Source organism: Dictyostelium discoideum, assembly GCF_000004695.1.
Source record: "Dictyostelium discoideum AX4 chromosome 6 chromosome, whole genome shotgun sequence".
Taxonomy (NCBI): Eukaryota; Evosea; class Eumycetozoa; order Dictyosteliales; family Dictyosteliaceae; genus Dictyostelium; species Dictyostelium discoideum.
This window is the reverse complement of record NC_007092.3, coordinates 2,991,271-3,008,861: the sequence shown is the minus strand read 5'-3', so window position 1 is coordinate 3,008,861 and position 17,591 is coordinate 2,991,271. Positions and strand designations below refer to the sequence as shown.

General features: G+C 20.6%; 6 protein-coding genes and 1 non-coding gene across 7 annotated transcripts in view; 2 read left to right on the top strand and 5 right to left on the bottom strand.

Annotated features, from left to right (window-relative positions):
* Positions 1–180: 180 nt before the first annotated feature.
* Positions 181–252, top strand: tRNA-Asp-GUC-22. The gene has a single exon. It is a non-coding gene; the product is annotated as a tRNA-Asp (tRNA).
* A 1,182-nt stretch (positions 253–1,434) lies between these two features.
* Positions 1,435–1,741, bottom strand: DDB_G0293698 (peptidoglycan-binding lysin domain; the record flags this gene model as incomplete). The annotated part of the gene is made up of 2 exons (XM_628991.2): positions 1,435–1,665; positions 1,733–1,741. The coding sequence occupies 2 exons, from the start codon at positions 1,739–1,741 to the stop codon at positions 1,435–1,437; spliced, it is 240 nt and encodes a 79-aa protein (XP_628993.1).
* Positions 1,742–2,428: 687 nt separating this feature from the next.
* DDB_G0293696 (peptidoglycan-binding lysin domain) lies at positions 2,429–2,742 on the bottom strand (the record flags this gene model as incomplete). The annotated part of the gene is made up of 2 exons (XM_628990.1): positions 2,429–2,659; positions 2,734–2,742. 2 exons carry the CDS (start codon positions 2,740–2,742, stop codon positions 2,429–2,431), a joined length of 240 nt encoding a protein of 79 aa, XP_628992.1.
* Positions 2,743–3,319: 577 nt separating this feature from the next.
* Positions 3,320–6,745, bottom strand: DDB_G0293534 (hypothetical protein; the record flags this gene model as incomplete). The annotated part of the gene is made up of 5 exons (XM_628989.1): positions 3,320–3,951; positions 4,027–5,047; positions 5,187–5,717; positions 5,803–6,106; positions 6,234–6,745. 5 exons carry the CDS (start codon positions 6,743–6,745, stop codon positions 3,320–3,322), a joined length of 3,000 nt encoding a protein of 999 aa, XP_628991.1.
* Positions 6,746–7,565: 820 nt separating this feature from the next.
* On the bottom strand, positions 7,566–8,548 carry racC (Rho GTPase; the record flags this gene model as incomplete). Its single annotated transcript, XM_628988.1, has 3 exons — positions 7,566–7,847; positions 8,163–8,406; positions 8,496–8,548. 3 exons carry the CDS (start codon positions 8,546–8,548, stop codon positions 7,566–7,568), a joined length of 579 nt encoding a protein of 192 aa, XP_628990.1.
* A 1,423-nt stretch (positions 8,549–9,971) lies between these two features.
* On the bottom strand, positions 9,972–10,792 carry DDB_G0293694 (hypothetical protein; the record flags this gene model as incomplete). The annotated part of the gene is made up of 3 exons (XM_628987.1): positions 9,972–10,400; positions 10,520–10,581; positions 10,741–10,792. The coding sequence occupies 3 exons, from the start codon at positions 10,790–10,792 to the stop codon at positions 9,972–9,974; spliced, it is 543 nt and encodes a 180-aa protein (XP_628989.1).
* Positions 10,793–11,395: 603 nt separating this feature from the next.
* DDB_G0293544 (centrosomal protein 248 kDa) overlaps positions 11,396–17,591 on the top strand; it is a gene marked incomplete at both ends in the record, with an annotated part of 6,480 nt that continues 284 nt past the window's right edge. The window contains 2 exons of the mRNA XM_628986.1: positions 11,396–12,475; positions 12,623–17,591. The exon at positions 12,623–17,591 is cut by the window's right edge and continues 284 nt beyond it. Of these exons, the coding sequence (XP_628988.1) occupies positions 11,396–12,475; positions 12,623–17,591 (6,049 nt within the window). The remainder of the gene's footprint in view (positions 12,476–12,622) is intronic.

Sequence of the window (17,591 nt, the reverse complement as noted above, 5' to 3'; positions counted from 1 at the left end):
ATAATAAATTACAATAAAGTAAAAAGATGGCTTTTTAAAATAGTTTATTTATTTATTTATTTGTTTTTTAAGTCTTTTTTATATGAAAAATGAAATAATCAAAAAAAGAGATTGTTGTTGTTGTTTGTTTTTTGTAAGAGCATATAATTTTTGGCATTATAACAAAAATTTCAAATAATATCCTTGTTGGTCTAGTGGTGAGGATTTTCGCCTGTCACGCGAAAGGCCCGGGTTCAATTCCCGGACAGGGAGCTTTTACCAAAAACAAAAAATAGATCGAGTGTTCGATTCCTATAGAGGTATTAAAAAAGCAAAATTTTACGATTTGGAAAAAGCCTTTGATTCTATCTCTCATCGATATTGTACTTAATCACTTCAACACATTCTACCCAGATACATACACGAAAACTTCCAAAAATTATTTGTAATCCAAACATTGATAATTTAAAAATCCCCATATCCGATACCCCAGTAAGATATCTAGGCTACTTCTTCACGGGTAGAGGTATATTTAGAAAAATACCAAAATCATTAACTCGACAAAATCATCTTTGGTACTGTGGAAAAGATTAGGTTCGACAATAAAGACCAAAACCAATATGCACTATCTAAAAAAACATACAACTAATATGTAGAATGTTTAAACGAAGATGAAATAAAAAAAATAAATAAATTTGTACATTGGTTTCTTTCAGCTCAACAATAGAAATTCAAGTGGTTTTCAAGTGATTGATATAATGCGAACGAAAAGAGCTAGGTTTCCATTGACCAGAGACAAACCGCTCAGAAACTCTGGATGACAAACCAATTCGCTCGCTCTTTGTTAAGAATGTTTGAACAAACAAGAATACAATAAAAAAGTCAGTATCAATCATCAACGCCACCCACCTAGGGTCGTGCCCGAATCATACGAACCAAACCAATCAAACCACTCAAAGTTAGTAAGTGATACTTAAAAGCCCTTCAAGAATAAAAAAAGAAGCCAAAAATTTTAAAATAAACTCAAAAGATTTGGGCAATTAAAAAGATCTAAAACAATTTCCTTAGAGAAATAATAAAATTGAGAAAATTAACTTAAAAAAGTTTATTTTATTCATATTCACTACTACTTTCAAACATATTCTCCTTTAAAACTGAATTTATAAAAAAAAAAAAAAAATAAAAATAAAATTTATAACACTATATTTTAAAATTATAATTCTTTTTTGATAATTGAGATCAAAATTGAGTAATATCCCTACTTTCAAAATTAATTCATAAATAAACTATCCATTAAAAGAAATAAATAATAAACAGATTAATCTATAATAAAAAAAATTGGGAATTAGATAAAAAAATTTGAAAAATATTTATTTAAAACAGTTTATGGAAAAATTTAAATTGGTATTATGATAAATTAATGATTGATTTATGATAAATATTTCAAACTTTGATTTAATTACAACAATATTTTCTACCAATTTGGATGTAATTACAGTCATTTGAACTTAAGCCATTTGTTGCCATGAATTGTTGAAGTGAAACACCACATGTAGATGCCATATCCCAACAGGTATAACCAGATCTTGCTACATGCCAACTTGAACAAGAACCCATACCTTCAGCATTTGAACCAGTGAAAACACATAAAAGGAAAACAACTACTAATCCTAATAAGTTTAATAACTGTTTCAGGAAAATAATTATAGTTAATAATATATATTAATATACAAATATTAAAAGAGTACTATACCTTGCACATTATTGGAAAGAATTTTATTGATTTATTAAAAATGTTAAAATTGAATTTTAATTTGGAAAATGATTTATTTTTTTTTTTTTTTTTATAATTTTTTATTTATACTATTTTTTTTCTTTTTTTTTTTTTTTTTATTATATTTTAAATGGTAGTTTTGAAATACAAATAAAAAAAAAAAGAAAATTAAAATCCCCAGATAGTTAAGAAAAAAATATATATATTTAATTATGGGTGTGGTTATTATTTTTTTTTTTTTTTGGTTATTTGGGAAAATAAAATTACCACAAATTTTAATACCACTAATATAATAGTAGCTATTGTTTGAAATGGTATTTCCTAATAAATAAAGATTTTATTTACTATTTTTGTAAATAATTTAATTTATTCTAATTTTATCTTTTTAATACTATCATTTATTTTTCAACTAGATGTTTAATAATTATTTTATTTTAATAAAAAAAAAAAAAGGAACCACTTAAAACTTTAAAGTTTTTTTTTCAAATTATATAAAAAAATTCACAACTAATTATATAAAACATAATTTATTATATATTATTTAACAAAGGGTAAAAAAAATAAAATTAAAATTTTTAAAATTAATAGATAGAAAAATTCTTAAAAATAATATTTATTTAATAATAATAGTTATAATATGATAATATTATATTTCTATTTTTTTCAAATACCAAATTAATTACAACAATATTTTCTACCAATTTGGATGTAGTCACAATCATATGAGGACAAGCTATTAGTGCCCATGAATTGTTGAAGTGAAACACCACATGTAGATGCCATATCCCAACAGGTATAGCCAGATCTTGCTACATGCCAACTTGAACAAGAACCCAAACCTTCAGCATTTGAACCAGTAAAAACACAAAAAACTAATACGACTAAGAATCCTAATAAATTTAATAACTTTTATTATATTAAAAAAATTAATAATTAATAAATAATTAATTTTTTTTGTTTTTTTCAAATTATTATTATACCTTGTTCATTTTTTATTCCAATTTTAAATTATTTTGAAAAAAGATAACTTTTATATTTATTTTTATAATGTATTTGATAATGATTTTAAAAAAAAAAAAAAGTTTGTTTTTATACCATTTTTTTATTTATTATTTATTATAATTATTTTTTTTTTTTTTTTTTTTTTTTTTTTTTTTTTTTTAATAAAATTTTTTAAATACCAAGATTTGTAATTAATGCCAATAATTTATTAATGTTTGAACAAATACCTAGATAATGAAGAAAAATATAAAAAATAGGCTATTGTGGTTATATATATTTTTTTATTAATATTATTGAAAACAAGTTAACCAAAATAATGAATAATATTTCATTTTAACAACCAATATAAATTTAATTTTCCTTATTATTAAAGATTTATTATAAAAATAATTGTATTTGTTTTGAAAAGAAAAAAAAAATTATATATTCCCAAAAAATGAAAAAATTAAATAAAGAATAAATTTATGGATATGATTAATTTTATTTAATTTATTTTATTACTATTATTATTATTATTTTTTATTATTATTATTTTTTATTATTATTATTGTTATTTTTTAAACACTATTTTCTTGTAAAAAAGAAATAAATTTCGAAAAAGAACCAAATAAAAGCCAAGATTAAAACCAAAGAAAATAATAATTTCTTTCTTGCCAATTTTCTAATAAATAATCTTGTTTGAGAATTATCAGTTAACATATAACCAAATTTAATAATGATACCAATTTCTTCAGAGGTGATTGGTTGCTTTTCAAAGACCAATGGTTGTGAAATTAATTTTTCATAAGGATAATTTGAATCGAATGGTTTACAAATCACTTTACCATCATAAATTTGTTTTCTACCCATATCATTTAATGTTCCATCTTTATTTCTATTTGGTGATAATAATACTTGACTTTGGTTGTTATTGTTGTTATTACTATTATTGGCATTATTAATATCATTAGGATTATTATTAATTATAGTGGTATTATTTATTTTTTCTTTTATTATAGGTTCTTCAAAATCATAAAATGTACATAAACTTTTAATAACTTCTAAATAATCTTTTTGATTTTGTTGATTAATCTTTAAAGTTAAAATATCAACCAATCTTGATGCATTACTAACCATTAATTCTGAAAATAGATTTCTTTCATTTATAAATTCTCTAATTTGATAAAACCCAATTTGATATTCTAATCTTAATAAAACTAAAAATAATTAAAATTAAAAAATTAGTTTTAATTTTATTAAATATATATAAATATATATAAGTAATTACATACTATCCTTTGAAACATCAATATAATTTGATGATACTGATGGTGTTTGTTGTTGTGATGGCTGTTGTGGTTGTTGTTGTTGTTGTTGTTGTTGTTGTTGTTGTTGTTGTTGTTGTTGTTGTTGTTGTTGTTGTTGTTGTTGTTGTTGTTGTTGTTGTTGTTGTTGTTGTTGTTGTTGCGATTGTTGTTGTTGCGATTGTTGATAAAATTGTGGTTGTTGATAATGGTACTGTTGTTGTTGTTGATATTGATATTGGTATTGTTGTTCTTGTTGTTGAACTATAATTGAATCATGTTTTGAAATTCTTTTTAATAAAGATTTTAAAACTGGTGAATTAAAAATATTTAAAATTGATTTAAAAATGTATAAATAACTAGTGATATCTAAAGATTGACTACGAATTAATAGTAGATTAAAGATAAAAGAATAGAAATAATAATGTTCAATAACATAATTTTCCCATTTACTATAATATTCTTGATTTAATACTAATAAATTACTAGCACTACCAATATTTGAATTTTTATTACCACCGCTATTACCAACAACACCAATACTATGAGTAAAGGATGAAGTTAAATTTAATAAATTTTGAAAAGAACTTGTAGATTTATTATTCTTTTGTAAAACATTTGGAGAAATTCTTCTACTAGTTCTTGTATTTGGATCCCATGGTGTTAACCAACCAACCCAAATATTCAATATCTTATCAATTGGTAAATATTGATCATTTGGATCTAATCTTTCAAAATAAGATACAAAATATTCAAATAATCCTGATGATACAATTTCACGTTGTTTAAAAAATAATCCCAATGATGGTGTCATTAAAATTGGTTGTATTATTGTTGCTGTTGCTGTTGTTGATTTATTACCATTTGATGTGATTGGTGATGGTGATGGTGATGATGGTGGTGAATTAATTGAAAATGGTGATAAATAATTAAATGTATATGAATAACATTGAAAATATGTTATAAAAGTTTGAATTGTTGATAAATATACTGGTGTTGGTTTTTTAAACTTTTTTTTAAAATAAAATAATTAATAATTAATAATTTATTAATAAAATATAATTATTATTATTATTATTATTATTATTATAATTATTATTAGTATTATTATAATTATTATTAGTATTATTGTTATTATAATAACTTACAGATGATAATAATGAATAATTAAATTGATTTAAAATATTTAAAGATTGATTTAATAGGTTATGACCTAATAATGATTCAGTGATAATTTTTAAAAATGTTAAAGACATATCATGGTTAACCATTAATTTTCTATTTGGATCAATGATTAAATTACCATCGATTAATGATCTTTGAAATGGTAAAAAGAAATCCATATATTCACTTAACAATCTTAAATAAATTGATTTTGTTTTTTGTGACATCATATATTGTTGTTGTTGATAATTAAATAATAATGAATTATCTGTTTGACTACTACCACTACTACTACTACTACTACTACCTGAAAAAATTCTTTGACTATTAAAACCAGTTGAACTTGATAATCTATTACCACTATTTTGTCTATTTGCTGAAAATGTTGGAATACCATGAATTGTTCTTGTAAATTTATTTTCAATACTATTTAATGTATTATTAATACTATTATTATTATTATTATTATTATTATTATTATTTAAATTTGCAGGTAATAATTGCATTTCTAAATTCTATAAAAAAAAAAAATTAATAATTATTATTATTTATTATTATATATTATTATTTATTTATTTTAATATTTGAAAATATACATACTAAATGATCGGGAAATAAACCAAAAGCAAAGAAAAAGTATTGAAACATATTTACTACAATATCTTTTTTATATTGATTAATGTTAATTTGATTAATTATTTTTGGTGTTGATTGATTCTTGATTGTGATATCGAAAATTACACATTTTGGTATTCTATCAAATGGAAAATAAAATTGAAATGAATCATTTGTAAAATTCTCTATTATCATTCTAAACAATTGTGAACTTGGTCTTAATAATGATAATAATTCTTTCACATCTTCATCATTTTGGCATTTCCTTAAAACTATATCATTATTTGGTCTTTTTTTTTTTTGATGTTTTATATCAAATTAAATAAATTGAAAAAAAAAATTAAAAGTAAAAAATTAAAAAAAAGGAAATTGTTAGGAAAAGTTTAAATTATATATGTAATATTTAAGTAAATAACAATATATACCCTAAAATCTTAGCAATAATTGCTACCCAATCACTCTGAAATTGACTATCTAAAACTCTTTGTAAAACTTCTTTAAATTGAAAAACATTATCAAACTCCATCGGATTCTTATATAAAACTGATGGTGAAGATGGAGTAATTGTTGGAGTTGTTGGTGTTGATGATGTAGTTGAAGTTGGAGTTGTAGATGTTGTTGTATTAGAATTTAATTTTGAACTCGGTATTATTGGTGATGTTGTATGTGATGAAGATGATGATGAAGATGATGATAGTGTTGGTGATATCCTATTATTGTTATTGTTATTATTATTTTTATGATCATTGCAAGAATTATTACCATTGCCATTGCCATTGCCAATATTATTACTATTACTATTAATGTTACTATCTATGTCATTCTTTATTGAAAATGAATTAATATTACTATTTGAAATACCATTTGAATTTTTCAATGGTTTTATCATTGTCGAATTTACATCAATTTGTGATTGTTGTATGTACATTTTTTTTTTTTTTTTTTTTAATAAAATAAAAAAGGTACAAGATAATATGATATATATTTATATAAATATTTATAAATGAAAAAAAATAAAATAAAAAAAAAAAAAAAAAAAAATGTCCAATAATAAATCTAAGAAAAATGATTTTTCATTTAAAAAAAAAAATAGTAATAAAAAAAAAAAAAAAATTAAATTAAATACAAAAAAAAAAAATAAAATAAAAATAAATAAAAAAAATATTTTATTAATAAAATTTGTAAAAAAAATAAAAATAAAAAAAAAATAAAAAAAAAATAAAAATAAAATGAAAAATAAAAATACAAAACCAAATAAAAAGGCACTTTTTTTGGTTTTTTTTTGGTTTTTTTGATGGTGGCTTCCTAATTTGCCTTTTCTCAAAGCTTGAGACTGTTTTAAGATCAAAAAACGAAAATTTGGATGTTGGGTATTAAAAAAAAAAAAAAACAGAAAAAAACAGAAAAAAAATATTTAGGAAATAATTATAAAGTTTTTTTTTTTTTATTTTTAGTATTCTAATAATTATTTAGGATTTTCTTAATTTTTTTTTTTTTTAGATATTAAATAATTATATAGGGTTTTTTTTTTATTTGTTTTTTTTTTTTTAGTTATTAAATAATTATTTTGGGTTTTTTATTTTTTATTTTTTTTTTTGTTTTTTTTTTTTTTTTTTATATTTCCTTTTTTTTTTTCTTTTTTTTTCCAATTAAAAAAAGGAAAAAAAAAAGGTGATTATTTTATTTTGAAGATAAAAGAAGATGATGACATTAGAACAATAGATAAAAAAAAAAAAGAAGAGCGGGGTTTACATAACAATACACTTGGATTTCTTTTTTTTGATAAACAAAACAGATTTAATGGCTTCATCAAAGACTTGTTTGAGATTTTGTGAGGTTTTGGCAGAACATTCCATATATTTAATGGCTTTAATTCTTCTGGCTAAATCGTTACCTTGTTCGGTTGTAATTGGTTTATGACCAGTTTGTTGAAGTTTATCTAAAACACCTCTATCGTCACGTGTATCTAATTTAGTACCAACTAAAATTTGTGGAACTTCTGGGCAAAAATGCATAACTTCTGGGTACCACTAAAAATTTTAATAATAAAATAATAATAAAAAAAAAAAAATAAAAAAAAAAAAAAAGTTAGTACCCAACTTTTAATCAAAAAAGAAGTGTAGGAAATTGGTTTATCGTGGTTGAAGTTTTTTGTTTTTTTTTTGGTGGTATTTTCTTTTCATTTTCTTTTTTTTTTTTTGATTTAATTTCTAAACTAAAAACTGCTACCTGAAAACACCAACCAAAATTATCTAACTGCTACGAAAACCAAATCCTATATATTTGTTGTTATTATTATTATTATTGTTATTATTGTTGTTGTTGTTGTTGTTGATGATAAATACTTTTGTGTAAACATTTTCAAATGAAACTGGATTGGTAATTGAGAAGCAAATTAAAAATACATTTGCATTTGCATAACTTAATGGTCTTAATTTATCGTACTCTTCTTGACCTGCAGTATCCCAAAGTCCGAGTTCTATGTTTCTATCACCTGCTGTAAGATTTACAACATAATTATCGAATACAGTTGGAATATAATCTTCTGGGAAACGATTGTTTGCATAACTAATCAATAAACAAGTTTTACTATTTTTAATAAAAAAAAAAAAAGTTTGGTTAGAAAATATTCATTTGCTTTGTTTTTTTGTTTTGTTTAATAATTTTGAATGGCATACCCTACAGCACCATCACCAATAACGACTAATTTAATAACTTCTGCTGCTGACATTCTTTATATATATGTAATTGTTTTTGTATAATTTAAATATGATCTTCGTATTAAGAGATTGTTGAGAATTTGTTGAATAAAAAAAAAAAAAACTAAAAAATATTTATACACAATTGTTTGTTTTTCTTTATTCCTAAAAGCTATAATTGTTTTAATTTTTTTTTTTTTTTTTAAAAAAAAAAAAAAAAATGTTAGTTAATTATAAGAGGTTTAAAGGTATAAAATGTGTGTGGATAAAATAAAGTTTATAGAATAAAATAAAATAAAAAATTTTATTTTTTTATTTTTTTAAAAAATAAAACCATAACACCCACAGACAATAAAATATCGAAATTAAAAAAAAAGCAATAAAAAAAAAAAAAAAAAAAAAAAAAAAAACAATAAAAAAACAAAACAAAAAACACACAACACCCACGACGAAATGTATTAATGTTATTTATTTTAATTCACCTTTATTCTATTCTATTTTATTTAATACTATTATTAATACTTTTAATGTTAGGGGGGAAAAAAATTTGGAAAAAAAAAAAAAATTAAAAAAAAAAAAAAAAAAACAAAGATATTTTTTTTTTTTTTCTGTGTGGGAATCTTTTTTTTTTTTTTATGTATATTATTATTTTGTTTTTTTTTTATTTTTTTTTTATTTAAATAAATAAAAAAAAATATCAAACTGTGTTTTTTATTTTAAAAATTATACCTTAATTATTTATAATTATGTTTATTTATGTAATTTAAAAATTATTTGTTTTATATATTTTATATGTTTTAATTCTATTCTTTTATTAGTGTGGGAAATAGGAGAAAAAATAAATAAAAAAAATAAAAAAAAAAAAATAAAATTATAAAAACAATAAAAGTTTTATTGATTCTATTATATGAAAATGTATTAATTTGCGATATTACATTACTTTTTTTTAATTTTTTTAATTTTTTTTTTTTTTTATATATAAAAATACAATGTTGCACTATGGAGATAAGAAAAAAAAAAAAAAAAAAAAAAAAAAATTGAAAAAAAAAAAAAAATTCAAAAAAAAAAAAATTCAAAAAAAAATTCAAAAAAAAAAAAAATAAAAAATAAAAAAAAAAAAAAAAAAAATCAAATTTTTCAAATAAATTTTTTTTAATAATACATTTTAAGCCATAATTATCTCTAAAGGCTTTAAAAATAGATTATTAATTGATTTTGTCGGTTTTTAATTTTTTTTTTTAAAATTTATTTTATTATTATTATTTTTTTTTTTTTTTTTTTTCCAGATAAGTGTTTTTTAAACAATCAATTTTTTTTTTTTTTTTTTTTTATTTATTTGTTTTTTTTAATTATTTATTTATTTATTTTTTTAATTATTAAAATTAATAAAAAATCTATTTTTTAAACATTTTATTTTTTATTTTATTTTTATTTTTATTTTTTTTTAATTCCTATTTAGGCTTTTTTATGAGGATATTGGAATTTTTGAAGATTAATAATTTCTCTTTGACTATTTGAGGTTATAGAGAAAACATAAAGGCAAGCAAAAAGATAAATACAATTGACACCAGTGATCCAAAGGGTGGCAAAAATACTACCACTCAAAATTAAGACAACAAATGAGGTGAAAGATGTGAAACCGATACATGCAAACATAATCCATTTTCTTATAAAACCTTTAACAAAATCGGGATACATTCCAATACCACCTGCAATATAAGCTGATGCTGAAATCCACTCCAACCAAGCAATGAAAAAACTTGAAACACCTGATCCCTTCAATGTACTATGTGCTAAATGTTCAAATGGTAATACATTAAATGGTAATATTGCGCATAATAATTTTAAAACTCCACAAAAAAATCCAACCATACTAATACATTTCTTTTTTAATTAATTAGTTATAAAATAAAATTTAAAAAAAAAAAAAAAAATTAGTAAAATTATTTTCTTCCTAATTTAATAATAATAAAAATAATAAAAATAATAAAAATAATAATTACCCTATAAAATAAACTTGTTGATTTATCATTTGTTAATAAATTATTTATTACATCTTTTTGCTCTATTATTTGAAAAAAAAAAGTTAGAAAAGTATGAATATTAATAAATTAGGTTACAGCAAGGGTTTTCTTTGGAATTTTTTTTTTTTTTTTTTTTTTTTTGTTTTTTTTTTTTGTTTTTTTTTTTGTTTTTTTTTTTTTTTTTTTGAATCTTACTTTACCTTGTTCATCTAAATATTCATTTTCTAATTGTCTACCTGTTTGTCTTCTCATTTTTTTATTTTTTTTTTATATATATATTATTTATCGTGAATGGTGGTGATTTGGATTGGAAATGAAAAAAAAAAAAAAAAAAAAAATAATAAAAAAAAAAAAAAATAAATTTTTGAGTTAATAGTGTGTCAATTTCCATTATTTTTTTTTTTAATTTTTTTTTTTTTCTTTTTCTTTTTTTTTTAATTTTTTTTTTTTTTATTTTTTTTTTTTTTTCAAATTTTTTTTTTTTTGACCGTTAGATGGGAAATCATCTTTTATAAGTAAAAAAAAAAAAAAAAGATATAAAATAAAATACATAATATTTTTTTTTTTTTTTTTTAAAAAATAAATATTCATTTATTGTTTTTACACATTTTTATATATATATATATTTATTTATATATAATTTTATTTTCTTATTTTTAAAATCAATGGTTTAATTTTTAAAAATTTAAATAAAATTAAATTAAATATCAAAATTTATAATAAATTATTAATTAATAATAATAATAATAATTTAATAAATATTTTATAATTTTTAAAAAATTATAATAATAATAATAATAAATATAATAATAATTTTTTTAATTAAAAAAAAAAAAAAAAAAAAAAAAAAAAAAAATGGCATCAGCAGAAGAGAAAATTTATTTATTAGAAGAGATTTCTAAAGAAAAGGAATTACATCAAAAAACCATTGATTTTTTTAATGCAGAGAGAGAGAAAAACTCTCAACTTATTGAAACGGTGAAACAGATGATGAAAGAGAAAGAAGATTCAAAAAAACATGTAGAGGATATGCAAAAGGGTATAATACAAACTCAAAAGAAATTAGTAGAAGAACGTAAACAAAATGGTATTTTAGCATCTCGAGTATCAATTTTAGAGGAAGAGAAATCTAGAATAGAAGATTCTCAAGAATCAAATACAAATCGATTAAATGAAACATTATTAAAATTAAAAGAAAATGAAGATATTGTAAATTTAATAAAAAAGCAACAACACCAACAACAACAAAATTCACCATCAATGACATCATCATCATCATCACCAATTATAAATGGTATTAATGGTTCATTACATAGCGATAATAATAATAATAGTAATAGTAATGGGAATGGGAATGGTATAATAGGGGAAGGGGAAGAAGAGGAGGATGATATAAACAATAGGAATATTAAAGATAATGATTCAATGTTAGTTAAAATATTAACATTGGAACAAAAATTAAAAGAATCCAATTCATTATTGGATGATTTTAAATTAATTGAAAATGAATTAAAGATTGAAAATGATTTATTAAAAAATAAAATTCAACAATTAGAACAAGGCAATGATGATGATAATAATAATAATAATAATAATAATAATGATGATAATAATAATATAAATAGTAATAATAGTAATAATAATAAAAATAATAGTTTAATTAAAGATTTAGAAGAAGAAATTGAAATATTAAAATTAAAATTAGATAAAGAAAAAATCGATGTTGAAATTGCAAATGAAACAATTTTAGAATTAAATAAAAAATTAAATAATGATAATAATAATAATATTGAATCATCTTCATCATCATCAACAATTACTACAACTACAACAACTACAAATATAACTAGCGAATATCAAATTTTACTTGAGAATAATAAAAAATTAGAAAATGAAATTAAAAATTTAACAGAAAAAGAATTAAAACAAAATCAAGTAAATATTTTCATAATATTCAATACATACACATTTTTGAAATTTTGATTCATTTTATTAATAAAATCATCATCATCATCATCATTATTATTTTATTTTATTTTATTTTATTTTATTTTTTATTTTTTATTTTATTTTTTTTAATAGAGTAATTTTGAAACAATAATGGAATTAAATCAAAGTAAAACCAAATTAATAGAGGAATTAAAAGAAGAGAAATCCAAATCAATAGAATACAAAACAAAGAATGAAAGATTAGAAAAACAATTAAATTATACAAAACAACATTTCGAAGAAGAATTAAATAATAAACAAAATAAAATTGATTTATTAGAAAAAGATAATTTAGAATTAAAATCATTAAATATTGATAATAATAATAATAATAATAATAATAAAGAAAATGAAAAATTAGATGAAAATAATAATAATTTTGAAATTGAATATAATAAACAATTAATTCAAATTAAACAATTAGAAGAACATTTAGAAAAAGAAAGAAATTATACTATTGAATTGGTTGAGTCGAATGAATTATTAAAAAAAAAAAAAACTTTAATTAAACAAAAACTTCAAGAATTACAAATCATTCATAATGAAAGTATTTCAAAGAATCAAGAACAAATCGATCAATTATCAAATGAAATTGAAGTATTAAATTCACAATTATTTGAATCTGAACAAATCATAAAGGAACAAAATACTCAAATTGAGGAATTGGAATCTTTAACTTCAGACTTTAAAGAATTTGAAAAATTATATCAACAAATTAAATCTGAAAATGAACAATTAAAACAAGAGCAACAACAAAATAATAATAATAATAGTAATAATGAACAACAACAAATTAATAAAATTAAAGAACTAGAAGAAATTAATAATAAATTCAATCAACAAATTAATGAATTGAAATTAATTGAAAAAGAGAATTTAAAGAAATTGGATGAAACAATTCAAGAATTAAAGAAACAAGAAGTTGATAATACAAAGAAATCAAATCAAATCAATCAATTATCATCAAGTTATCAAGAGTTGTTAACAAATTATAATGAACTTTGTGAGAATTATAATCAATATGAACAAAAGGAAATTGAAATTAAAGGTGAACTTGAAAAACTTGAAAATGAATATCAACAATCGAAACTAGAAAATAAAGAAACCATAAATAAATATCAATTACAATTGGAAGAATATCAACAATCATTCAATCAAACTGATGAAATTATGAATCTATATCAATCATTAGATCAACAATATAAAGAATCAATGAATGATTTACAATTAAAACAATCAACAATTAATCAACTATTAGAACAAATTAAACAATTAAATCAACAATTGAAACAAAAAGAACAAGAATTAATTGATAAACAAATTAATACTACTACTACTACCACTACCACTAATAATAATAATAATAATAATGAAGAATTAGATATGGTTAATGAATTATTAGAATTATCGAAACAAGAGAATCAACAATTTTCAAATGAAATTCAATTATTAATTAAAGAGAATGATGAAAAGATTGAGAAAATTAATGATTTACAACATCAAATTAAAGAATTACAATTACAAATCACTCAATTACAACAATTACAACAACAACAAGCCACTGCATTAAGTAATGCAACCTCTTCTTCTATAACTGGTAGTCCAATTAAAAGAAAAACTCATCATAGAGAGAATTCATCATCTTCTTCATTGGATATGATCATTCAAAATATAACTGATAATAATTTATCTTTAAATTCTGATGGTAGTGGTATAATTTCAAATGGTGAATCTAAACAAAAACAACAACAAACTCAACAAACTCAACAACAACAACAACAACAAACTCAACAACAATCAATTTATTCAAGTCCAAATGAAAATGATATTTCATATGAAGAATTAAAGAAAAGGTATGAAAGAAAATTAAAAGAGATTGCAGATATGAGAAAATTACAATTTGAATATGTTACAGTGATGAATTCAAATCAAAGTTTAATTGATGATAGAGATAGACAAGAGATTGTTATTAAAGATTATGAATCTATTTTAGAGAATTTCCAACAGATTAAAAGAGATCTTTGTATTGCTAAAGATGTTTTGGTTCAATTATACGATATTTCACCACACTATAAGCAAATGTTAAATGAAATTGGTATTAGTAAAGATTCATTATCTATCAATTCAGATTATGATCCAGATCAAAGATTATCATCATTAAAAAAGAAACAAGTTCATTTCAATCAAAATGTAATCTATTCAAATGATGGTATTCATACTAAAACTTTATCTTTAAATGATGAACAATATCAATTCATTAAAGATAATATTTCTTCACCAATTCAACCTGATTATAATATAAATAGTAATCAATTATTTGAAAATTCAAAATCTGATAATTCAACAACAACAACAAATAATACTAATACTAATAATAATAATAAAAATACAACATCAACAACAACTACAACTACAACTACAGCAAACAATTCAATTAACAATAATAATAACCAAGAAGATGAAGATGAAGATGAAGAAGAAGAAGAAGAAGAAGAAGATGAAGAATTTTGTGATGAATTTGGTGAATTAGATGATGAAGTGATAATTAATTCAAGTGAATCAGAAGATGATCATGGTGAAGAAAGTATTGATAATTCTGATAATGATAGTGTTCAATATCACCCTGATGAAGATGATGAAGAAAAAGATAATATTAGAAATTCAATCATTGAATTAGATGATGAAATTATATTAAATGATGATAATAATACTAATACTAATAATAGTTCAAATACAAATGAAGATGATAATGATTCAATTATATTACATAGTGGTGATGATCAAGATTCAATAATATTAAATTCAAGTGAATCAGAACAAGAAGAGGAAGAGGAAGAAGAAGAAAAAGAAGAATTTATTACAAAAGAAGAATTTGAAATTTATCAACAAGAATTTGAACAAGACTTTAAATTACAATTTGATCAACAAAGACAAGAATTTGAAATTGAATTGGAGAGACAAAGACAAGATTTTGAAAAAGAATTGGAGAATCAAAAATTAATAATTGAAAAAGAATTTGAAATTGAATTTGAAAAAGAGAGAAATCAATTACGATCAAATTTATCAAATGAAAAGAAAGATTTAGAATCATTAGAAAAGGAATTAAAATTGAAATTTGAGAAACAATTTGAAAAAGAGATTGAAAAAGAGATTGAGAAATATAATCAACAAATTAAAACTCAATATCAGATGGAATTCGAACAACATCAATTACAATTATCTATTGAACAACAACAACAATATAGTGAACAACAACAACAATTTGAACAGTTACTTGAAACTTATCGTCAAGAAATTAGTAATCTTGAACAATTGAATAGTCAATCACAATCACAATCAAATCTATACAATGATCAATTGATTGAATTGAAACAATCAAATTCTCATCTATCACAATTCATTCATACTATTAATAATGATATTCATTCACTACTAAATTCTTTATTATCTTCAAATATTATTAATACTAAAAATACTGATTTCGTTCAAATGAAATTAAATCAATTATTAAAAGAACAAAAAATTAATGATAATGATAATGATGAAAATCAAGATGAAAATCAAGATGATAATAATGATGATAGTAATGAAAATATTTTAAATTTACAAAAGAATTTAACATGGTTAGAGACAATAATTAATGAATTAATTGTTGAAGAAAAGAGTAGAGTTAAAGTTAAAGAGATTAAAGAGGTTGTACAAATAAAGAATCAAGAGTTGGATATACTTGGTATTGAGAATAAGAGTTTATTCGATGATTTAACTAGATCTCGTGATCAGTATACTGAAAAGATGAAACAAGTCAATGAATATTTAGATATCGTTGAAAAGGATAGAGAATATCAAGATCGTTATCTAAAGGAAGATATTCAATCCATACTAGTAGAGGTTGATAAACAATTGGATAAAGTTGAAAAACATCAACAATATTTAATGGATTTAATTAAAGAGAAACAAAATTATATTGATTTAGAGAAACAAAGGACTGAATCATTACTTTCAAATATTAAACAAGAATATGATAATCTTTATCAATCAAATGAAGATCATAAACATCAATTAGAATTAATTCAATTTGAAAATTTAGATTTAATTAATAAATTAAATAAAATTAATTTAAATATTGACCAACAACAACAACATCAAAATGTTGTTTTAATTGATGAACAACATCAAAATCAACAACAATATGATCAAAATCAACAACAACAACAACAACATCAACAAGAATTAACAATGCTAAATTTACAAAATTCAATTACACAAATTACAAATGAAAAAGAATATTTACAAAAACAATTATTACAATTACAACAACAATTATCAAATAATAATAATAACAGTAATAATAACAGTAATAATATCAATAATAATAATAGTAATAGTAATAATGTAAATATTTCACCACCTCCATCACCACCAAAATTAATATCAAATCCACCATCTTCAAAGAGAAAGAAACAATCTTTTACACCAAATGGAAGATATTCTTCAGGTACTTCAAATACAACAACTGTTAATAGTGGTTATAGTAGATATACAAATGATGAATTATTTGATAATCATGATGATGAATTTGAGCCACGATTATTTTATAATTCAAATAATAATAATAATACTACTACTACTACTAGTACTACTACCTCTTCAAATACTAAAAAACAACAACAAAAACAACAAAATACATCATCTGCATCAAAGAAAAGAGTATTATTAAGAAGTAAAGATGGAGAGAAAGATGACGATGATCATGATGATGATGAAATTGATAAAATATTAAAAGAAAATGAAAAAGATTTAAATGAAATTGAAAACTTTTTAAAGAAAACAACACCAATTAAACCAACTACAGTTTTATTACCACCATACCAACAACAACAACAACAACAACAGCAACAACCAATAGCATTTAATACTAATAGATTAACACCAGTAAGATTAAATGATAATTATAATACCTATTACCAATATCCTTCTTCAACTTCAAGTATTAGATATCAAAGTTATTATAATAATAATCAACAATCAATACCATTTTCATCATCAGATTATTTACATCAAC